At 44.5% G+C, this 25184-nt stretch overlaps 1 protein-coding gene across 3 annotated transcripts in view; it reads right to left on the minus strand.

Moving 5' to 3' along the window:
* The window catches only part of LOC124216192 (SAM and SH3 domain-containing protein 1), a 122404-nt gene that overhangs the window by 22672 nt on the left and 74548 nt on the right, over positions 1-25184 (minus strand). For 2 of the 3 annotated variants that reach the window (XM_069135456.1, XM_046620423.2), the window contains exons 2-4: positions 6378-6566; positions 5210-5361; positions 3897-3943 (exon numbers count right to left, since the gene is read on the minus strand). In XM_069135456.1, coding sequence (XP_068991557.1) covers positions 3897-3943; positions 5210-5361; positions 6378-6566 — 388 coding nt within the window. The remainder of the gene's footprint in view (positions 1-3896; positions 3944-5209; positions 5362-6377; positions 6567-25184) is intronic. The other variant, XM_046620425.2, reaches the window with a different exon arrangement.

The following is a 25184-nucleotide window of genomic DNA, read 5'->3' on the forward strand; positions in this document are numbered from 1 at the left end:
CTTTGAACGAATTGGTTTTTGAAAAAATCTCTATTGATAGTATCGGGAAAGTATCAGAAGTTGAGGAAATGGAGAGCGGAGCGGAAGAGGTTGCAGCGGGTAGAATTCCTTCGCCGTTGTCATAAAACTAGACTGCATGTAAAATAAACCTATAAGGCGGATTCCGCTGCGCACCTGGACTGCGAAACACGAGGACATATCGTACCTACGACGCTTACAATTCCCCGGGTAAAAGGAGCGAGGAAAGCAGCTCTTTGCCCCGCATTCCCCCCTCGAGCTTTCGCGAGGACGCTGCAAGCTGCGACGCGATAAAACCTAAATAAAACTCTCTCTCTCTTCTCTTTCGTTGCACGTTTGTCCCGCGGGAACATCGAACGGCGCGAGTTGCGCTTTCACGTATCTCATCGCCGCTCGCAATATTCAATAATTGCAAAACCGTTGCCGATTATATTAAATTTACGCGTCTGCTGTAATCGAATATTATATATACATGCGTATAATAAATGAAATCTATAACGAGTCTATCGCACCTTCTGTTCCCAATATGTGTACGGACACATGTTATGTACTCGTAATTGTCTATCGGCGGACAATGAGAGATAAAAAAAAAAAATAGTTTTCTCGTTCTTTCCCAAGTATTAAAAAACAGAGAAGGTTGAAAAAGGTGTGGTTAGAAATACTTTGTAAATAATTATTAAAGAAAAAAGCCTGTCGCGAAACTTGCAAAATATGTGTCAAATCAGAATATAAATAAACAGGCAAAATTTATACACCTCCTCTATAAGCGCCACACTTTACTTCACGCAAAAGTTAATCGGCAAATGGGCAAAAGCTCCGCCCACCCCGTCACTTCGACGCATTGCCGTCAGTTTCCATTCGAACCGCTTTCGATTTTATAAATTATTTTCAACCAACGCAAGAATGCAAGTAATTGACTAAATTTGATGAAGATACTCGGCGCTTAGGCGGTATTGACTAGGGTATACATTGCCAAAGAATGAGAAAGAGAAGAAAGCAAAGAAAGTAAAAATAAAAGAAAAGAAAAAAAAAAAAACAGCAACTGCGGGAATAATGCACCTCTAAAATTCCCCATCTCGAGACTCGCGCTTTTGAAAAAATGTCCGAATAGGTATATTAGGGTGGTCCTTACGCAGGGTCAAGAATAAAAAAAACTCACGAAGGAGCCTGTCAAATCGGTCCCAAGTAGTGAAAAAAAAATTCTTTAATGTTTTCAGATTCTTATCTCATTCTCCACCCATGTTTCCCTATTTAAAGATAAGTGGGAAGTTTCGAATTATTCAAAAATATGCTAATTCGCTATATTTTGTATTCAATTTTATTTCAAAGTTATTCGTATCAAAAAAAAAAAAAAATCCGCATTCTCGAATATTCAGTGAAATTCATCTTTTTTCGGTGAAAAATAAATAATCCTAAACGGGGTATATATTCCATGAATTATTCTTTTTTAACCCCATACAAGGACCACCCTAACTGGTATGTACACAGTTAGGATTATACACATGCACCGATGCATCAGCTGTTCGGGATCCTCGTCTCGGTTCCGTTCGCTCTCGGTCGGATAGACTGGATGCACAAACACAATCGGAGCGCGGGTGACGCGAGCCGAGAAGCGTAGGTCTGGAGGAAGGTGAAGCAGGGTGTCGCGTGTGCGCGAAGCGCAACCCTCGCGAATCACCACCGGGGGGTTGGATAAGCACATCCGAGTCTGGCTGCTCCGCAAGCTCTCCTCTCCTCGAGCCCAGACAGACAGGCTGCCTGCACCCCCGAGTATCCCACGGTGTAACATCCGTCGTGTTCCTCCCCCGCGACGCCAACCCCACCCATCCCCCCCCTTTTCAGCCCTCGATTCAACCCGGGCTCAAGTACACGTAACAACTGCCAAGTACTACAATAGCATCAACGCCTCTAATACTCGGCATTAAACCTCGACGCCCGGCGTCGCGAGTTCCGTCTGAGCGCGAACATCGGCAGACCTTCGTCGCTTCTACCCTTCCGCGAATTGATTAGCCGAATGTTTCAGCCTCGCATCGTCGAATCTCGGTGATCCTGTACACGGTGGAGAGGAAAATAAATCGAAAGCTTCGACTACGGGAAATTGCAGAGATTAATTTGTCGCGTAATTACAATGGCGTCCCGCGTGACGCGGAATGTCTTCTCTGTTACAGCGACGACGATCGCGCGCGTGGTTGACTACGCAAAAATGAACGGAAAATATAAATACTACGATGTATCAAGTCCTCGAATTGTGCGGAACCCGATCGTGGCGAGAGCGAGAAGCGATCAGTTGCATCGATAAATCGAGTAGCTGCAGTAACAAATGTTTTGGACCAAGAACGAGCGCGCGCCGTTTGACTGTGCAGTGACAAATTGGCCGGTTGAAGGAGGAAGGAAAGAGAATGGTAACGATATCTGCTGCAGTGAGAAAAATCTATGCAGTCGAAGAGAGTCTTTCCGTTTCGCTCTTTTCGCTCGAGTCTTAGCGATTTCGCCCCGGCAAGAACGATGATTTTTTTTTTCTTATATTCAAGTATACCATTTCTCACGCCATTTTGTTTGCAGCTGCTGCCGGGGCGGGGTTGAAATTCTGAATTTGAAAAATTCCGAAAGGGCAAGGTTCCCGAAATTGCAAGAATAAGAAAGTTTAAAAAACTGAAAGATAGAAATTTCGAATGCTCCAAGATTTTTAGTTCCGTGGATTTTGGATCCTAACGGAACTTTACTTTTCGGAATTTTCCTGTATCGCAACTTGAATTTTCGGAATCTTGTATCTCGGCACTTCGAGCCGTCGGCTTTCCGACCATTCGAAACTTTGCTGCTTCGTAAGAGTTTGCTTTCTCTACTTCAAGTTTCGCCAGCAAATAATTCGTAATTAGGCACTTTTGGAACTTTTTAAATTCGGAACTTCAACCCCGCCTCCTACCGCCGGTACCTCGACCACTTACGTTATACGACCGTGACAGTTGCGGTGAACGACCGAGCCTGTCTCAATTACATATTCATACGCGATCCGAGCTGGAGATGAGTGGGTCTGGTGGGTCTGGTGGGTTTGGTGGGTTGTACTAGGTCATGTCTATGCACCGGTGCAGCGATGTATGCAAAAGTGGTCGCCGGAGGCGTAAAAGAGGAAAATAGAGGCAGGAAGGGAGACGAGATGAGCCGAGGCGTGTGTACGAGTCAATAGAAATGAAATATCAACGTTGACCCGACTCCGTTTCTCCCTCCCCTTGAAGACCCGGTCTTCCAATATGTGATCTAAAGTGCTTTTCGATATCGTGAAAAATTCCCGCAACTCCTTCTCGACGCCGGTTTCCGTTTTCCATCGACGCGGGGGCGATTTTCATCTTGATTTTATTTTTCATGCATAGGCACAGCTACGCCATGAGGGACGCGACGCGCGATGCATCCCTTGGAAATAATAAACGTCTCACGCATCTGTTTCCGGTCGCTCAGGGAGTGGCTGCTGCAGTTTCGTACGCCGCGTCATTTATTTCTCAGACCCGCAAGTGTGTTCGGCTGTACGTGTGACCGACCCGTCGATGGTCGTTTCAACTTTTCGCACAACCGTCGCATGCGAATATGTATACCTAAATGAACATATAACGCGCGATACCCTGGAGAGTAGCAATTCTGCAGGATGAATACACCAGCAGGTATGGATTCGCGCCGATATAGTTAGATATAACACGTGACAGTGCGCAAAGCTCAAAAAGCTCCGCACTGTGCGAACGAGTCATCGAAATTGATCAGATCCAACCGTTCGTTCTTTGTCGTAATTATAACTGTCCGTATTTATACCCTGCAGAAAAATATTACCTACACGTTCTGTTCCTACATTTTATTAAATTCATTTCTGTTTCGATTGTTTCAACACTTACCGTTTGGTGGAAATTCGTAGAAGAAGGCCGATCTCGGACTGAGGCAGCTGAAACAGATGAAACAAAAAGAAAAACCAATTAGCTGTTTGAATATTGGATGTTCATGTTCATGTATTCATGCCACGTTCTATTTTTTCGAAAAGGCTAGAAACTCGAACAGTTGTTTACAAGTTTTATTTTTCACTTGTTTTTCAACGGATTTAACCTAATTATAATTTCCACAAGTTACGTTGTAATTGGCAGATCAGATGTACCAAAAGATTCGCCGAATATTCGATTCTTACCGAAATGGTAGTTAATCGAGATGCGCGGGAGCAGAAAATGGATTATATCAATTTATTCCGACAATTTAACGCTGGAGGTCAGAATCCTTCCTGCCTCTCCTTCTCGTTCCCACTCGAAAGATCTTCATATCTTTGAAATCTACATCGCGGGTAGCCGTCGAAACAGGAGATCAAAGAAGAAGCCCGCATCCTCGGATGATACGCGAGGGTTAATTGAGCGGTAATTACGCGCACGTGAAGGTACGCAATTTCTCTCTTCAAACGTAATTTGTATTCGCGGAAAGAGTCGAAGGTGTAACGACAAAATGGGAGAATCGATAAGCTGCTGCTTAATCGAAATTTTACTCATAAATGTGTATTCGTCGTTACCTCGGATCAAAATCTGTTTGCACAACAGTAGATATTTCACTGGCTTTCTTGTTGGTCAAAGACTTAGCAGGCGCGTTAAGAGGGAACAAGAGAGAAAGAGAGAGATGATGATGATTTATTTATTATGCCTTGGCATGCTTGTGGCAAAAATGACAACAAGGGATTACACAGATAGAGGAAAATAAAACTGACAAAAGAAAGAAACGACGAATGAAGAAACGCAAGTCCAGCAGGATAGTGCACAAGTGAATTATATGACTGTGCTAGGAAATCATAGACAGAGAGAGAGAGAGAGAGAGAGAGAGAGGAAGGAAAGAAGGAGGGAGAGTCGACTGAGCAAACGCCACGGTGAGATCTAGACCGTTAGGATTCAACGCCGAGTTCTGATCAAACCAAATACTAATTGGACATCCGAGGAGAGTCGCAGGATGAACGAACGAACCCCTTTTGACGCTCTATCGGCGTCTCAATAACCGAGATCCGACACCGGAATTCTCTATTACGGAGTTACTATAACCGATGTCTTCGTCTTGTCAAAACTTTATTGACCATCGAATGAGAATAATTTACTCTGTAGAAGAAAATTATCGGGTCCTTCGAATCGTGGAGTGAGATTTGTTGATTTCTGTTTTCGTACATACTATATTTTTAGTTACTTACCTTTGGTAGGTTTGTTGATTGCCAGTTGGCGTTGTGTTTTGCGTTGCAAGCGCAAGTTTTTGCTGCCTCTGCTGCAGCATTTGACGTCCAAAGACTCCGTAACCGAAGCCGTATATCTCATCCTCTTCCTTGTCACTGAGGCAGCTCGAGGGCTGCAAGAATAGCAAAAACAGAAAAAAAACGTTACCTATATACGTACATCCAAGCATCTTACCTTTTTTTCCTTCCAGTTTGCAAACATAATTTAAAACAAGTTAATTTTTTGCCTGCATTTTTTGTCCAGAAAATAACAAACTAATCCAACTCACTGGTGTACACAAGTAAATAATTTGTAAATTAAAAATAAAATCTTGCAAACGGGTATAACAGAATTGGTTAATTTTTTTCAGTCTGGTCGTTACTCAAGGGGTACGAAAAAAGGGAGAAAAAAATTCAAGAGGAGCAAACTCGACTAGTCAGAGAAACTTTCTGTGGGCGAAAAAAAAAACAAAAAAAAAAAAACGAAATAAATTGCAAGAAAAAAAAAGGGGAAGTGAAGTTAATCCTTGTTAAAGCGTAACTTTGAATTTACAGTTGCGGTTACGCAGCTCTAGTTCTGGCCGGTCACGTTTCATTTAAATACGGTACGTAGGTACTTTAAAACGTCGCACATACTTTTCAGGGTCTGGACAGGATTCCCTAGGGATTCCGACCGCTGGCGGCAGACTAACAATAAAACGAGTGCAGATTAAGAGCTGCGCCTACAGAGCTCGAAAGAGAAGAAAAAAAAATCTGTGTTGTTTTCTTTTCTCTTTTTTTTTTGTCAGACAAACCACGAGATAAAACCTTTCACTTCTTTCTAGATGTTTTTCTTTTCTTTGAAAACGGAGTCGCATCGTAAGAATGACACGTGAAATGCATATCATATGTAGAGAGAAAAGCGAGGGAAAAAGAGGATGTTTAGACACGGTCCTGAGGCATGATAAAAACCAATTAATTTTTGCACGTACTGTGAACAAAGTTTCCAACAATTGTCAGTGTTTGAAATAACGATTTTCAAAAACGCATCGCAATTTCGGATATCCTATGAATTCGTTTGTGCGAGACGTTTGGATTTTAACGTCGAGTGTCGGGGCCGCAGGTATAATAGATGGTACGTAATGCAGGCCGACTCTTCGCACGTACTTACCGAGTATTTTCCGGGCACGTAAATGGGTTGTGAATGACTTGTGGTGAGCTGAGTGTTGGCCATTCTGGGGGATACGTTCGTTTCTCGGCGTCGCAGCTCCTCGAGTGGTTCCAGAACGTCACCGTAATGCGTTCTGAAGAGGTCTGCGTACCTCGAAGCGAGGCCCTCTAAATACCCTCGCTCGCCCTCCTGGAACAGATTCAACCGGCGACGTCAGATTCGTGAAAAGATTTTTTTTTCAAACATAGCGCAGGAGGTTAAAGGGTCAGGCAGCGTCGCGCAGCTTTTCACCCCTCGCGTGTCTCCTCCAATTTCTTTCTTTCTTTTTTTATTAATTTTTTTTTTCGTTTTTTTTTTTTTCTCTCCATAGTCACGGCGTAACCGCGGAGAGAGACGCGAGTGGCTGCGGTGCAGAAAATTACAGAGCACAAACCCAGAGAGCATTAATATTTCAACATTCTTCAGGTTCGCTGGCTCTCGATTTATCGTCAGCTCGACAACTCGAATCACGGAAGACGTTTTTCAACCCGCAGCTCGCTCTGCCAGCCAGCTCGCTTTATGGCTTTTGGCTTTGTCTGTCCCGAGCTTGAGCTACCACCTTCTATTCGAGCTTTAAGCACCTCGTTCCTCTTTTGTTCCCCCATAAAAGTAATACTTTCCGTGAAGTAGCGCCGGCGACCGTTTTGTTACTTTGCGCATGGTTCAAAACACCATTTGTAAATATTCTCGATATTCACTGTAACTGAATGTGGTAGATAACGCGGTTCAAAACAGGAATTAATTACTCTTCAATTATCGCGTGAGTAAAAAACGGGAAAAAGAAAGATAAAAAATTGCTCCAGAGAACGTGCGGAAATTCTCCACCCCTGTAAACGAGCGGTAATAATGATTTTTTATTCAAGAGGGTTAAAAAACTTCAAATCATCAAATTTCTGTCACTGCGGATTGTAGGAATTTTAATTTTTTTTCACCCGGAACAACGGGTCGTTTTTCATCACCACGGCTTTCCGTACACTGTAATCATTTACGGCTTTAGGAACGAGGTGAAATTAAGACGTCGGTTATGAGGCAATGAAAATAAAGATGCCTGGAAGTAAAAGGAACGAGGGGATACGAAACTTGATCATAAAAGAGGGTACCGATAGATGCCAAGATTTTCCATTACGATAATCAATCCAGATCTTTCAGGATGAAAGGGGGCGCTCTGGAATTGTAGGATGACATTAAAAAAGCATCAGCGATTCAAATATACGACGGAGAAGAAAATAAATGAAGGGCGAGAGAGAGGGAGAGGGAAAGGGAAAGCAATTTTCCACTTCTCAATAATCCACGGCGGCTATTAATTAGAATTCCAATCTATTTCCTTGATAACGCGATGCGATATCTTCAGCGGCGTCTGCCAAGGCCTCGCGACGTTTGCCGATCCTTCTCGAACATCTTCTTCGTCCTTTGCACCCGGTAAATTTAACGGTCAAATCGAAAGTTCGAAATTAAGAAGCCGCCGGCGGGAATGAAATATCGACGTCTGTTCCCGGGGTTGAGGGGCAACGGAGGCGGCGGCGGCTTTTCTAAGACTTGCCAAACAGTCTTGAATAAATATTAAATAATTTAAATGAACGGTAATGAACGAGCGAAAGCTAAAACTCGGTTCGTCAATTCAAACGTACCTTATGGTACCTACTTACAATATTACAGAGGAGCGCAAGAAAATCAGAAACTTTGAGAAAAACCGAAAAACAAAAAAAAAAAACACACACTTATGTTCGCTAAAAAACATGTCGAGAACGGTTATGCCGCATTATGTAGGTACACAACTTTCGCAGGGTCTTGTTTTCCCAGAGTTGAAAGAAAACTTTCTCCACGTTCTTGGTACCGCAACCGAGCGACGTCGACGTAGATTGAGAAAACGAAGAAGGAGAAAGCGGGTAGAATAACTTTCCCAATTCCATATTTCCTTTGATCTATATGCTATTGGGATATACATTTTTTTCACCCTCGTTTAACCGATATCCCGCAGCTACGGCTGAAACCACTCCCATGCTAAGCGATACCCTCGTGCGAAGCGCAAGCTCCGCGATTCAATCCAACGATCACTTTGACCGACCAAGTTAAGGTTGGAACGAAAGGAGAATAAAATAAAAATAAGAAAAGAAAGAAAGAAAATACAGAGAGACACATACAGAATGAAATACCGTTCGTACCTATGGCCGCCTATTACATTTCACATTTTGCATTTTTAATTCTTTTTTGCCTTCTTTTTCTTGGTCGTCAAAAAAAGCATTTTACCCATATAGGCAGTTGCAGACGAGACGACGAAATTACGAAAAAAGCCTCGTATGAATTTCGAGCGTGAATAATGCAGGAAGCGTAGTAAATGAAAATGCGGAATAAGGGTTGGCGAAGACGCGAAACAAAAGCGGAATAAAATAAATATTAAAAAAAAATTAAAAATAAAAATTAAAAAACATGGAAGAAAATACCGAAAACTAGAGAGAAGAACGAGAAAGAGAAAAAAAGAAAACGCGAGACGCAGTTAGTAATAATTGGGCAGTCGACGCCAGGGTTGTTAAGAACTGTGCAGGTATTATTTTCGGGTGGTCCTCAACCGGGCGTTGCACCACCAGCCATTAGCGGTCTACCACTCAACTACCACCACCACAACTACCACGACGACAACTGCTAACGCCTGCAACGCCACTATTCATGGGCAAGTCTCATTATTCACATGGTACACCACCTCATCAGCTGGTTTGGCTCTCCGACGTCACGTCTCTCTTTCCGTTCCTGCGGCTCTTTACCCCCCGACCCCCCACCCCCCCCTCTCCTGGGGATGAAAAAGGTGGGAAAATTCGAGGCACCGCGACCAGGGAGTAAAATTAAATCAGTCGAGTCTGAGGTGTTGGTTTTATGACGGCGGAGCGACGGCGGAAGCTTTTGCGAAGCTTTTGCGAAGCTCGAATTCCGAAGTTGGATGGTGCAGAGCGACTACGACGATAGTCGACAAGTCCCGCGCTTGCTCCGCAACTCCGGGGGCGTTGTACACCGGTATTTCCGTCTACCGAATAAAGGAGACTTGAATTTTACAACGAATTTCACCCCCTCTCTTCTCGCCACGGAGCCGTGAGACGATTCGAAAGAGCTCCTCGTAAATTCTCACCCTAAATTACTTCGAACTTAATTAAGGCGATAAATTACCTAATTTCCAAACATCGATTCGGGCTCACTTTCACCGTGGTTCACGACTGGACCAACCGCAACTCGACGATGCCTGCTGCGGCATATTTTAGAGGAACCCTAAAATCACTAACGCGTTTCATTCTATTTCCCTGCACGCTGCGAGACGACGACGTTGCGACAGTTCGACGCTCACTGTCAGACATTTTGCCACTGACGGTCCTTCGTCGACAACCGGTATTCCGAATCTCGTGTAAAATTACATGCTTCCGAAGCACTGTCGCAACCCCGTGAAAAGAGCTCGTCGCTGTTGAGATATGAAAGAAAAGTTGGATGAAAAACTTGTCCTCTTTGGGTTGATAACGTCGTGTCTCGAAGTACTCGGAGATATTAACATGAGGTAAAACGACGATCGCACATCCCTGCAGGTACGGTACACGGCGCAGACGTGCTGATGGATTTCCCGGTGCTTTTTTTCATAAAGAGGGGAAGAAAGAAAAGAGGAAGGTAAGCGGGTACACAGGTACATGGAATAATCTAGCTTCGTTGGCAATTTTCTGAAGTGGTGCGGCTGAAATGTCGCAGCAGCAGCAGTTACGCGGCTTGAAGAGGGTGAAATGAAGAAAATAAGAAGAAGAAACGCTGGCGCGTGCGAAGAGAGACAGAGAGACGAGTAACGACGAGCAGAGTAGCGGAGTGTAACGCACAAAGGCTTCTCCGCGTCAAAGGAACGCCCGCGACTTCGAGATCCGACGATCGCGATTCGAAATCCATTCGCGAACTTTGGTGCTCGCCGATTTTTCAGGTCGCGCGCACTTACCGCGTGGAGTCGAGTCGCGTACGAAGTGGCTTTTACAACAGGCACGAAGGGTCGAGCTCGTCGGCGTAAGGTTCAAGGGCCGCTCGTACCTTTGAGGATAATGCGCTCGAATCGAAAAATCATTTCCGTCGAACGAGCAGAGTAGCCGGGGTGCCCGCAGCCCGGCCCAGCCGCAGAGAATTATGGCGTCGAGAGCCGCGAGCTCGTTTAAATTTCCCCGGCCCGGAAGCAATTAAGCGAGCAGTAGCTTCCGCTGGTTGGGACGAAACAGGCGGCCATTGGGTGATGGTCCAGGTTTCCCTCCACGATTCGAGTCCTTGGTTAAGGCAATCCGGGCTCTCCGACCTTCCATTCTACTCTCCGAGACTCTGGAAATACCCAGGGAAACACGCCGAGAGCTCGACTCCAGCCTCAGCTTCGAGGATTTCGTCAGCCCTCGTCCCTCGCTACTCAAGTTTCGAGCTTTTTAATGCTCGAGTACCTGCAGGTCTCGACGACGAACGAGGGACGCGATACGCGTTTAATTCAATTTGTATACACACTGACGAGTTTGTAAGAAGAAGACTAGCGCTGCTGTGATTAAGCTCTTGTTTTTCCGACACGTCTCTCCCCCCTTTTTTTCCCGGGTGGAACCAGGGAGAGGAACGGAAAAGAACTGCCTGCACTTCGGCACAGGGTCACCGTTCAGTAAAGTCTTGAATTTTTCATGGGCCCTGGTAGCAATGGCGTATAACACGATGATTGAAACACACCGGCTGATTTCGGTGTTGTTTTTCTTTTTTTTTTTATACATATATATGTATATTTATTTTATTATTCAATACATCCAGTTGACTAAATGAAAAGAGGACCTTTCAGCGGACCCGGGTTGTGGCCCTTTCAAAACTTACGTTATTGGTACGTACGTACGTACATTACACACACACACACACATATATATGTATATACAAAAAGAGACTTGCTGACGCGCGGACGCGCCCACGAGTATAATATTTTAATCGCAAAAGTGCATCTCGTTCCGCGTCACGTGTATACGGGTACATATAACGTATAAAAACGTGTAGGTGTAGAGCGCGAGAGGAAGCAAGGGGGGAAAATGCTTCACAGCATTTTTTCTACCCATTCACCCCTTTTCCGTACAGCGAAAACAAAACAGGAAACGTGCCATTGTCAGCTCGGCGTTCTCGACTCTCGATTCCTCTTTCCCCTTGCCCTGTGATCATCTGACAGGGAGAGGGAGAGTCAAAAATTTTTACGTCACTAAAAAATTCAGCCTTCGACGTGACGGGCGTATCTAGATACTCAACTCTGTCGTATCCAATTGTCGTTGTCATTCTTTGCGAATCGATCACGGCAAGGCACCGTGGAAATTTTGAGCTTGGCAGGTCTGGCTGGCAGGATTTTATCCAAAGATTTCCGGTCCATTCGATCGAAGCGAATGATTGAAAATATGTCATTGTAAGATATCGAGTGGATACGATGATCGGAAGAACGCGATTTCCAGCATTTTACTCTTCTCACGCTACTACCATAGCAGCGACAGATGTAATCCTGCGTGCAGAGATCGTCGCGAAGAAGAGAGAAGTAATTAATCATCCGAGGTCGACGAAGCTGCCAGGGGTAGGTACGGGAGACAATTAATTAAGCAGGAGAAGAGGTTTGGCATAACCCTGCGTCGGTGCGAGCAAATCCAAAGGTTGGTCGGATTATTTTTTAATCAACACTTCTTCTCTGATTGATTAATTGTAGTGGCGCGTGCTTTGCTCTTTTTCTACTCAATTTTTTCGTTTTTAATTTTTTTCTTCACCTAATTGATACGGCCATGAGTGAGTTATTGAATTCTTTTCACACAAATAAACAATCCCTCGCTGCGGATTACGCTCGCCTGATTCGCCGAGGTGTTCACAACCGCGGGTTATTATCCTTGTCTGTAATCTGCACGCATCAGGCAGGTGCGGAACGTCACAGTTCGTACTCCGCCACCTATCACGAGTGATTTTCGCGAGAGAATGCTGCTGCTTGCCGCTGCTGTTGCTGCATGCCTCTGACAGGTTGACGGATCGGCGTTGACGGTATCTAATTTAAGCGAAACACCCTCTGACTGGCAGACGTGAATTAAAAACGGACTACGGCCCCGGGTGTGAAAAAAATTTTACACAATGGAAATGTTGCTCACCTGACTTTCCACGCTAACGATAAATGGGTATACCCAATTTTGTACTCAATGTTCGACGCCTCTTGTTAATCATGTGTTACTTTTTCTCGTTTTTTTAAATTTTTGTACAAATTTTTTTATTTCAATAAAATAATCGTTCCTTGTTCTGGCACCAGAGAGCACTCGATCATACAACAGGTGCCAGCGTCGTTGTTTAACAAGCAAACATAACCTCAGCAGAAAATGGCGATTAATTGCAATCCAAAATTTCTGTAGGGGTGTTTTACGTCGTCCGGTTAATTTATACGGTCGAAGTTCGCAGAGCAGCCCCTCGTCTGCACCCTTGTCAAAACGACCCTGACTACGTTCGTCGCAAATATTTTCACGCGACTCGTGGTTGACGTGACTCCGAATATAGGCCGTTCCATAAAATTCCAAAACTACATCAATCACGTAATAGGGTGTTTCGACATTCGGAGGTTACAGGCGAAGAAAGATAAGTCCCGAATCAATCGCCGAGAAAAAAATTCCGCTTTCAAACGTCACTTCGGCAAAGTCGTCCCCCAGGATTTGACGTGACGAACCGCCGTTAACCGATGAAGAAAAGGTCATACGAAACAACAACGAGCGCCTCTGTAATGAAAGAGGGTTGTTTAAAAGTGATATTAACCAGGAGGTATAAATGCCTGCGCATACATGCCGGCGACGAAGCGACGTCGGCATCGTCAAAGCGGAATACCGTACAATAACGTCGACGGCGAATGCGAGCACTCGTGCTCTTCTGAAGTATATAGCCGGCTCTTTTTATACGGGTACCAACATGTTGTACTCTCGTGCAGTTTTATCGTCGATAATTGTTATGAATAATAATCTTTGGCTTAAACCGAGTTCAGCGCAGCTGCACCGCCGAACAAAGGGCGTCGCGTGTCGCATTGCGCCGATTGCTAATTTCACGGCGCTACGATATATGCGAATAAAAGATCCTCCCGGAGTGAGTTACTCACCCCGCGATACCCGTTAGATCTTTATATCGGGGCAACTGGTGGCAGCGGTGGGACACCGGGAGGAGAAAAAAAAGTCGCCGGACTTGTCAGGGGTGCAAGAGGGGAAACGCTGACGCCGAAGCATAAAAAACAAAAAGAACAAAAAAAAAACAGAAAAAAAAAACAAAAACACAAAAACAAAACAAAAAAACGAGGACAAAATGGGTAATGGCGAGCGCGTTACGTGCAGTTATTAGTTTTTGGGATGTGCATCGCGTGTCCGACGGCAGCTTGTTTCCCCGACTACGGAGGTAGTCAGGCAGGCAAGCAATGAAATAGAAAGGAGGGTGACTGTGAGCGAGATTCTGGAGAAGGTTCAGCTAGAAAGGGAAATGCGGGTATAGTTTGCGGAGTGTGAGGGGCATAACCGCGCAGGTTGTTTTGTGACTGAGAATGAGCCGGCTCATGTGCCGCAAACCTAGGTGGTATTTGAGGGAATTCAAGAGTGCGGTTCACCCTGAAGGATGGCAAAGTTTCAAGTTGGCCAACTTCCACACGGTACAAGGTGTGTAACGTAACGTCGCGCAACAAGGAGGGGCCTCCTCGTCAAGTCCGCTCGCACACTCTCCTCTTCCGGGTTAGAAAGGGAGGCATTTGTAAACACATGCTTGAACACCGCCGAGTAATGAGTATTTCTGTTGCTCGTACCGTGGAGTTAAATGCTCGTAGCGTCAAAATTTCCCCGGAACTCGAGGGGCGAGGTTCGCCTGTCCGAGATACATAAATATACTCGGAGATCGAGAGACGCGACTCGCTACCATCTTGCAGAAGTATGGAAATATTCCCCTAATGAGAGGAAGAAACTTAACGTTGAGTACCGAGTGCGTAATTAGCCGGAAACATCACTAATGCAAACATTAATTAACTTACGCCATCGGGGGAGTCGCCTGGAATGTCATCCCTTAAAATACATATGTATACACTTTGTTCGCATCGTCTTGATATTGTTGTGCGGTATGTATCGCGATAAGAATACTTCAGTGATGATAAAATAACGTACGGATCCTGCTGCGCAAGATTACAAGTAACAGATCTGTACAATATATATATGCGTAAAGAGGAGTGTAGGTAAATTGGTTGAAAATGAGAGATGGATATCCGACAAGTCCGGGAGATTGGGTTTTATCAGGATGAAAGAAGGATAGTTCGTTTTCTCGCGGACTGCTAACTAATAGAAGAGAATCCAACAACGTGTAGGTATTTGGCGAGCCGATATATTTCGTCGAGTCTCACGTACCCAGGTCCAGCGGCGCCTCGAGTTGCGCACCGCGAAATCAGTTTCGTTGTCACGTAGACGTTCTCCCGGCCACGTAGAGGACAACTTGCCCGCCTGCACTCGAGATAGGAGATACATATCGACCACCTCTCGGCAAGCTCCCGTTATTCAATTTGTAGTCGGGTGTTGTTGATTGTACACCTAATCCCATTATTGCGAACGTCGACAAGCCGAAGGAAGAGAGACACCGGCCGATCGAGCATCTCCTCCTCTTCCCAGCCAAGTCCAGACACAAAGAGCTTCCAAATTTATTTGTTACGTCACCTTGTCCCTTGGCCGTCCCTCACCTCGCCACCCGGTCGTTATATCGACCCTCGGACACCCTCGGACACCTTTGCCTTTCGTCGGTGAAGAAGGGCGAGGGTGTGGTTTACGGAGGGCGCCACGATTACGCGTAAAACGATCCGCCTCCTTTAATCTCTGGAATTAAAGCACCGTGCACGTCATGTTTTTCAAGCGTTTACCTCTGATTCTACATATTGCAGAGAAAACACGTGTGCCGTTGGTTGGAAACTGTCGGACCCTCCGTGTTGTATCGGATCTGCGATACAACGCGGGTGTGAACAAGAGTCGTATGTCTTTGGGGCTTTGAAAAGGCTGATCCTCGCAACCGAATGCGGAGAAGAAAAAGGGGGGGGGGGGGGGGGGGGGCGAAAAAATCTAGAAAAAGAGAGATTTCTTTTCGGAAGAACGTGTGCCTCGCTCGCGCTATCGCCCCAACGACGCGGCGATGCTCGTCGCATCCCCATTAATACCCATGGAGTGAAAATACGGGCTAGAGGGGAGACTTTTTGTTCAGCGTCGAGGATTACAGGGACACAAAGACGTATATTCATTGAAAACCACCGGGACAACATCGTCAGATACCGGTTGACGCGTTGGAATCTTCGATCCGGGGCACGTGGAACAAAAACGGTGTTGAAAGTCGGTGATGGTAGGGGAAAAAAAATACAGCGTAAATGTAAATTTACATCCGCTCATCTCTCTCAATTTCAGAAAGAAATTTTTCTCCGTTACGTGACGAGGGAGAGATGAAAGGATGTCGAAATTCGTCTCGCGGAACGGAAAGATGTTCGAGAAATGCCTGGGAACTAATTCCCTATCCAACTCAGGGGCGCGACCCTCGGCGACCTGCTCGTGACCCTGACCCTGGGGGTAGGATACGTGAGGAGCCGGGGTCCTGCCGTTTGTTTGACTAACTTGTCGTGAAACAGAGGCAGAGAGACGGCACGAGAGAGTTGCGTCTGCAAATAAGAGGACAAAATCGCTGGGCCGTCGCAAAACGTCGCAAAGAACAGTTGTCCGGGCGCAAATAAACGTTCCATTATCATTGCACAAGGTGCGGATCTGCACTGCGGAGCGGTGAAGCTGAATCCTTGGATTATGGAGGTTCCGAGCTTTCCTAAAGTTGATTGGATGCAATCGGATAAAACGGCTTCGACGTTGGTGCAAAGTTGATATTTTCCAAGAGCTGGAGCTTCGGGTAAATGATATCGAATCTGTGGGATCGCCGACAGACAGTCGGTGTAGAAACTTGAACTTGTCAAGCACGACTCAAAAAGTGAAAAGAAAAAAGAAAAGAAAAACACCAACTTGAGAAGAAAGAGTTATTCGGAGTGAGAAAGAGGGGAAAAGTTCGACTGACACTTAATCGTTAACACGATGGTGATGGCGGTGGTGGTGCTGCGGCGTATATAAAGTGAAATAAGAGGAGGAAACCGGTTATAAATTTGTCCGCAAGTAGCTTGAATAATAGGAGGAAATCTCGTTTCGGTAATATTCTCCAGTTTAAAATTCGTAATTTTCTCCTTTAAATTCCATTCTCGGACCGAGGGCGTACAGCGGGGAGAACGAATAGCAACGAACCGGAGTCCACTTTCCACTATTTCCTTCGTGGAAGGCGAGACGAGTGCGCCTGAAGGTTCATTCGTTACCCGGGGAGACGTTTAAATGGTTAATTTTTACACCCGCGATTTTTGCGCGGTTTTTTTCGCCCCCTTCTCCTCTTTCGCGTCTTTTTTTCATTCTCTTCCTACCACCCGCGCTAGCTTTAATGCGAATTTATGCTTCCAAGTTAATTACGCGACACTAATTTTTGCCCAACTTCGTTCGTTCGCTTGCTTCCTCGGCTCTCTCCCTCTCTCTGTCTCTCTGCTGCCATTTCTACGCGGTGGTTGTAGACTTAACGTAATTTAAAGATTTTCAAAGGATTTTCAGGCGGTGTTTAATTGCCAGCCTCCTCCTCCTCCTCCTCCTCCTCCTCCTGCTGCTTCTACTGCTGCTGATTGCTATTTCATTTATCATCGTCTCCCCATGTGTCCTTACTCCCATTTCTCTTCATTCCTTATACTTCCTCGCCAATTCCTTCATTTCCAGAAGAAAAATAAATCAAATCGATCCCTTTTCCCGTCAAAATATCAACTTATTCACCATTTGATGCGTCTCGCGCGGTCCGCGGGCGCATTAAGAACTCCATTAGAATTTATAAGAATCGTAATTTTTGCAAGTCACGTTCTCAAATATGTACTCGAATTCATTGTAGAATTTAACGACGTCGTGGCTTTTCGACAGAAAGTGAAAAAACAAAATATAAACCACTTTAAAATAGTACAATATAAGCAGGGTCTCCAACATATTCTCTCAGGGGTAATGATAAAAATAATAACAATCAACTCTCAGGGCGACAGAGCGAAATCTATGTATACTGCAAAGGTGGATCGGTTTAAATAAACCAGCTGAAGTGTCTCTAAGTGTCGGATAAAATTGGGAGTATTTCTTAAGGGTTGCCTTCTTCGTTTTCCAGTATCGAGGACGGGGGGGTTAAGAGCGAAGGGTGAGGGTAGATACGCGGTGTCCCGGGTTTAAGGGGAAAGGAGAGTGGCGCCATGATACGTGCGTGGAATATCCTTCAGGGCGGCCTCAACTCCTCGGAGATTTCTTTCGCGAACGAACCGGCGAGGTTGTAGGTATTTTCGAGTGGGGAGGGACGAGTCGGGGGTTGGCTAGGGTTTCGACACCGGGGTAGGGGGTCTCCTAGACCCACCGACGACTGCTTGGGGGCCCGGGTAAAGAATGGAAAAAAAAAATAAGATCAAAAAAGAAAAGGAGAAGAAGAAGAAGAAGAAGAAGAAGAAAAGCGGCGGGAAGAAAGCTGCGGGGAATGGTAGAGACGCGACAGAGGGGGCGGTAAAGGTACGTCGGGGGTTGAGAGGGGCGGTAGGCGGTGAAGGGGGAGGGGGGGATCTACCCTCGAGGCAACAATCTTAAAATATCACCGAGTGCTGCCCGGGCGCATGAGTTATCGCGGTATTTAATCATCCCCAATAAGCTCCTTCGTTCCTGAATCCCCCCCCCCCGCCATCGCCGTTCTTGGTACCTGTCTTCTCCTTTTTTACCCACCTATCACCGTTGCTTGATACCACCCTCCTTCACCCTCCAGTTCTCCGAAATCAGCTCGTCGTCGATCTTCACGTTTCCAATTAATTTGCATAGTCTGAGTAGGTTGGTAAGTTGAGGATCGATATTTTTTTCGTTCATTTTATTACGGGATGTATGGTAAAAAATGTATTTTGCGTGCTCGTGAATTTGATAAATACTCGATTTGCGACTACTTTGTAATCAAGTTGACGAAAATATTGTTTTCCGACTCAGAAAGCTCATTGAGACGCCTTGTTATATTACACAGAAGTGTTGAATTATTTGTATCACATTATATTGCACGTGTTTGAACTCTGGATGTAATAACTTGCTCGTGGTAAACGTGGAGAAAATTATTATCATTAGCCTAGCGTCTATAAATTTCCGAGTTGAAGTTCAGTTCGTATTAACTTTACCTGCGCTGTTGCTTATGCTTTCGCTTCTGCTGCCATTTATATGCTTTCGCAAACAAATTTCTACTTGATCGTAAATTTTCTTAATTATTTATTACCTACTGAACATTTTACGCGCGTCAAGATATTTATACAACTCTTGTATATACACCGCCAGCAGTGCCAGGAACATCTCGAACTTCGTCACTTTGGAAGACATAAATATTTATAATATCCTACCTATATGTACATACCTACTGGAGGATATCAAAGTCGAGTTCGGTCGAGAAAAATAAATAAATAAATAAATAAATAAAATGAAATGAAATATAGAAAGAGAAAGACGATGAAATTTCGGTCTCGTACCAAAGATTTTTGTTCCACGCTGTGTTATTTGTTCGAGAGAATCAAGAGGTAAGACAACTTTAAGAAACAAAAGTGCTTAAAAAAAAAAAAAAAATGTCGGATAGCACCAAAGATAATAAGATAATCGTATTTGATGTTGAATTCTGCGGTACGCAGTGTAACTGGTGCAAACTACTTAATATACATGTTTATAGCTAGAGACATACTGGGGCATTTTAAAGTATTGATTTTTGTGTAATTGGCGAGTACTTGAATGAAAATGTCTAATTTTCGACGAAAGAACGGGCACTTATTTGTTAGCAAATAATATTTGAATTAACTGTTTTTCTGTAGATATTAATATGTAGATTGAGTGATTTTTTTTTTCTAGATTCATATTTGCACCAGTTACACTACGTGTCGCATGTCTCGCGAGATGTTACACTGGAGTGTCGCCATTTTTTTTAATATTCAGTGATGGTAACTTTTTGTATTATACTTAAATGTATGCTTAGTAACTTTCTTAAATATTATTATGTCATCACCTTTCCTTTCATGAAAAAATTTGCTTTTTACAGGTTTTTACAGTGGTTTTACTCTGTAATTAGAGAAGCTTGTTCAATTGAGTCGAGGGTTTTATGGTGCAAACTCGGGATATCCCTCGCCTCATGGGACAGCGTAACACGCTCATCCATCTACCCATTCGTCCATCGCGACTTGGAGTATCTACAGTGGCTGGTAATCCAGAACCGTTTCGAAAACTTTGGTTACCTTGCAATATCTACCGGTGAAACTTCGCCCGGTTATATCCTATAAATTTTCGCGCAATATGGTGCGCGATAATTTAGCACCATGGGTGCGTACGCCAGAGACCGCAAAGCCCATTTTTCAAACGAAACGAAGAATAAAATGAAAATTTTGCGGCCCGCCTCTAAACCAGGTAAATATGAAAACTACGAACAAGAAATCAGTTTTCCAGGTCTAATTTTCCGTCTCGTTCAAAGACTGTGACGCAATTTTTCTTGATCCTCGTTTCATCGTCGGACAGATTTTTCCTCTTTAATTACAAACTCCAAAATTGCCTGCCGTATACGTGTGATCGTCTCAATTCGTGATACGTACTCGTGCCATAGAAAACCGGGTACAGTAAAGTCGCTAAAAAGTTGAAAACTTAAATTGGATCTAGACGAAAAGTTTCGAACGTGATCCACGGACTTTGGAAGACTACGGTTAAGGTGATGCTGCACTCAATGATCAATTGCGAATTGCCGGTAAGCTCGGAAACAATTTCATTTCTATCTCGATTTTGCGCAGAGGAATCAGGCCAGAATAATAAAACGTCCTCTGTATTCGTTATACCTGCTCTTGACGTAAATTTTTCTCCGCTTGTATATTACATTATACCTACAGTTGGACTCGGAAGAAAAATTTATCACCCGCAGTTTCAGACCGGTTATAGCGCCATCTTATTTTTTACTCCCCCTGCCTAGCTATTTATACTCATAATACCTTATATACTACCTTATTGCAGCCACCTTGCATCCCAGCGCGTATCGCAGGTTATGCAAATTTTCATACTGCATATTTCCTTTCTTCGAAGAGGAGAGAAAAAGAGAAGGTAAAGGGTGGGGTGAGGGGGGAAAAAGGATACTCCAATAACCCACCGCGCGGCAAGTTTTTTTATGCTTATGATATACATATAAATAGCATTCTTCTATCTATTCGCTTGAAGACTTGGGCGTTTAAAATAAAAACTAGGGAAGATGGGTGGATTTTTTATTTTATTTTAGGCGGAGTGTGTATTAAATAATTCTTACGATAAATATGCGTCTCACGCTTCCAAGGCAGTGCCGTATATAAAGAATTGCTCTCTCTCTCTCTCTCTCTTGCAGTTCTAGCCTATCAAGTTTTATAAACATCCGGCGTACGATGAAAGATAAAATAAGGGCTCTACAAACGAAGTTGTTAAGAGTTATGCTTTCCGAACGAAGAGACGTTGTACAATTTGAATTCAAATGTGCCTTCTTCGTGTTCTCGGAGAGGGTAGCAACCCTCGGTAACTATGGAAAACAGTAGGAAAATAGAAAAAATAAAAAAAATCCCCAAAATGGGTTTTCGGTGTAGTCGACAGCGACGTTTCCGTTATCGAAGCCAGATAACCAACGAGCGCGAATAAGCACGGAACGCAGTTGTCGGAAGCGAAAATTTTTCTCTTTTATTTTCGCGTTATCGTAATTTCCAGGAAAATCGTTCGCTTTACCTTGTATTATAAGCACGAACGATTTCTCTAAATTTGATTTTGTTCCAGCTTATTCCGATCGTCAGAGTTCTTAGAGTTGTGGATCAATATTGCTTTCCTTTTACTCTCTCGCTAAATATATATATATATATATATATAGAGAGAGTAAAAGGAAAGCAATATTGATCCACAAATGTAAGAACTATATATATATATATAGATATTATGTATAAATCATTCCATGTACAATATACATATATACATGTATATATGTACGAAGCGAAAGAGGGTGACTGAGGGATGGAGGCAAATCGCGGTCTGATCGGAGCTCGAAATCATTGATTTTTCCTGGGCTGGGGTAGCATTACTTGAACCGTTAAATACCAGCCCCAAGATTTTCCAGTGCGTTTAACGCCCCAACCTAATCGGGGAGATAAGAAGTTCTCTGGCCGCCGCTGCAGCAACTGCCACGGGTATATCTCAGAGCCGGGAATACTCCGGCTAAGATTACGCCCGTCGAGTCCATTCTTTATGGTAATTTTTAATTTACTTTTCATCGTGATCCACGAGGAGGCCACCATCCCCCGAGTAAGGACCAGTTTTTACACGCCTGCCACCGTCGACCCCTCGGCGTCAGCGATTCGTGCACACTAGGTACGATACTAGAGGCGTGAATTGAATTGTTTCGAAGATGCCTCGAGGAGAAACCGGCGACGATCTTCAAAAGCCAGACTTATTGCCTTAGTCAGAATCTTACTGCATAAGTTGTGCCAAAGTAAACGCACATCCATCTCAAGCATGCGAATCGAGGTGTAATGGCTGTTCGGAATTTGTAAAAAGGCACGTTTCTCTCGTGCCTCAAACGGTTTTCTCGCAAAACGGATTAGGTTAGGTTATTCCGTGCCTTCACATCAAACGGATTCTCCAAGGTTCCAAGAAGAACACCGAAGGGGACGGACGTGCATAAGATGTAACTTTGAAGATTGGTGGAAATCCGAGAACCGCGGAGAGAAACTCAAGGTCCGCGGTCGAAGGAGAGCGAGATGGTCCATGTTCGACGGTGGCGATATACGACATTAATATGTCACTATTCGGTCCTAATACGAGCGGCAATAAACTTCGCGACAGTGTTAACGGAGCGTTCTCGAGGAAGGTGGAAACGGCGAGGACCGAAGTCAGTTTATGGGAAGAAGAGTGGCTCGCCCATGAACCCAGCGTTCGCTCGCTCGCTCGCTCCAGCAACTGGTCGTCCGGCAGGCAGGCAGGCGGGCGCGAGCTTTAATAACTTTATTAATATCCGACCCGGCTGTTCTCTCGAGCCCCTGAAGAAGCGACACCGTCGCGAATATTACGGTAAATACACTCCGCCACGTTATAATGCCCACCCGGGCGGCATCCCACGGGCGAGTAATTCGCCGTTGGATGTACCCACATTACGTGCGTGCTCGTACGGATACGCACACAGGCGGGCGCGTGAGCTTGCGAAAGCTCGATCAAACGCCCACGTGGCCACGGCCCGCCCCATCTCCCATCCCGTCCTATCTCATCCTCTTGGCTCTTCGTGATCGCAGTTTGTTTGTGCTTTAAGTAAGTAGCATCGCAGCTATCGAGCCAACTTCGCCACCCTCTCGGTCCCACCTGCAACGCTCATAGACTAACCCCGGCACTCAGGAATATTACCTCTCCTTGCATACTCGTGGCGACTGTCAAACTGCGAGAATAATCCAGACGCTGACGGCGTAACTTACCTGCAACAGAAAAAGAGAGAAGGACGTTTAACGTTCATCGACAGGCTGAGGACACGCTGCGTTTTCTGATATCCGTTCAAACTGGGACGCTGTTTATGTCACGAGCAGTTTGTTCAACTTTCGCGAGTGGCGAATTATTTGTTCGGGTCTTAGGGGAGGGGGAACAGCTTGGACGATCTAAAATCATGCCTACTTTTAGTTTCGGACATTGAATTCAAAAATCTAGCCACGAGCTCGAATCGATTAACAAGTTTTAGATATTGTGTCAAAGTTTCAAGTCGATCGGATAAAAATTGACCGAGGAACTGCGTGACTGGATTGATAACGTGGCCGCTCGCTACTTATACGCGCTATGCCGCCATTTCGTTATTAATTTCGATGATAAAATTCTAAAATGTTCTTGAAACTCTAAATAACAAAGCTCTCTAGCTCAAATTGCTTCGAGTGTATTCATTTTCTGTAAAAAAAACTTTCAAAAATTAGGTAAGATTTTAAACCATCCCTTAAAACTGCGAGCCATTGCAGCCTGATGGATACGGTTACAAGATCCGGCGATAAAACCTGATGTGTTCGGTTTACTTTGTCTCAGGCTCTGAAAACTCGTTTATAAATTCTCTTTGAAGCGGAGTCGTCATGCCGTTATAAGAAAGAGACGCGGCGGAGGATCGTACGATGGAAAATATTTCGCATCCTCCGGGTTCCCTCGGGTTCAAAGAAGGAAGGGCCCGACGTGCAAATAGCATCGGGGCGTCCGGGACCCGGCGGCGTCGCAATTCGGGGTGGCGCTATGAGGGGTGGTTTTCAGGGTTTTATGGGCTGCCGAAACGTGTTCGAACCTCACTTACCCCTCGCAATTAATACTCAATGGGCCGCGAGCTAATCCGAACTCCCAGCGGCAGGAATCCGTCTCGATTTCCTATAACTTTCCATTCCGGTAGATTTATCCCTGCTTTCGTTAGCCCGGTGACAACGAGTTGACGGCTCTCATTTTCAACGATGTTGATGGAATCATTCGAGGCTATTTAATAGCCCCAAGCAGGAGACCGGATATATCGACGCGGACGTGAATCCCTTTCGTTCGGCCGACTTGCAATTTTCAATTTCCAATTTCAATGCCGGGCGAAATCAGTTCCTCGAGTCCCTTTGAGGGGCTGAATTTAAAATTCCCATCCTCCTACGCCGTTCACGATCTATGAAATGTTACGAGGTTCACAAAGCCGAGTGTATATCATATAATATATAAACAGCTTACATCGTGTATCCTCGGCATATTTTTTATTTTTCCTGTATTTTCCCACCCCTATAACCTTTGCTGCCATTTTAATTTTACGATTACTTTTCTCAAACCCTCGAGTTGAGGATAAATTGAAAAATACGCCTGGGGCGTGTTACAAAAAAAAAAAAAAACAAACAAACAAAAAAAAAAAGAAAGAAAGATTAAAACAGGATGACAAACGAAAAATTAATCTTAGTTTTTTTTTTGTAACACAATTATTATATATAATATATATTTCAAATGAACACAGTCATGAAAAATTCCACATCTCGGATACAATATTCGGGCGAAAAGAAAAAGTTTCATTAATTTTCTTTCCTGGATATAATCGGGATCCAATCGTGATGATCTTACCGTGAATGATCGGTTACATAGAACGGTGAGAATAAATCATGCGTTTAGCTGACTATTGGTTTCAGACGATAATTCACCTGTCAGGTTATCGCGTGGTTATAAATTTTCAGATACCGTATGTGATCCATCTTTCTTTCTCGTAGGCAATATATCTTGAAAATAAAGCAAGACAAAAAAAAAATAAAAAATTATTCGCTACGTTTAGGTATCCAATGACGTTGTGTAAGCTGAAAGAAGAAACGATGTACCTTGTTACGTAAGCAGGAAAGGAGCAAAAATCGACAGTCGAGGTATGAACCGATTCTGAAAAAAGTCGAAATGATTGATACCCCTCGCAAAGTCGCGGGTGAAATTACGTATGCAGGAAGAAAGGGCGGGGGCGGGAAAAAAAATTTTCACGACGCTCAAAGGTCGAATTCAATAAACGATAACTACCCTCAGCCTCGGCCATGGCCACCGCAACGAACAATAAGGGGTGTATGTTTTGTACGTGTCTGGGACCGACGCAAAAAGCAGGTTGTGGCGTGGCGCGGCGGCCCCGCGACGAAGAGAGGAGAGTCCCCTGATG

The sequence above is a fragment of the Neodiprion pinetum genome, chromosome 4 (assembly GCF_021155775.2).
Source record: "Neodiprion pinetum isolate iyNeoPine1 chromosome 4, iyNeoPine1.2, whole genome shotgun sequence".
NCBI lineage: Eukaryota > Metazoa > Arthropoda > Insecta > Hymenoptera > Diprionidae > Neodiprion > Neodiprion pinetum.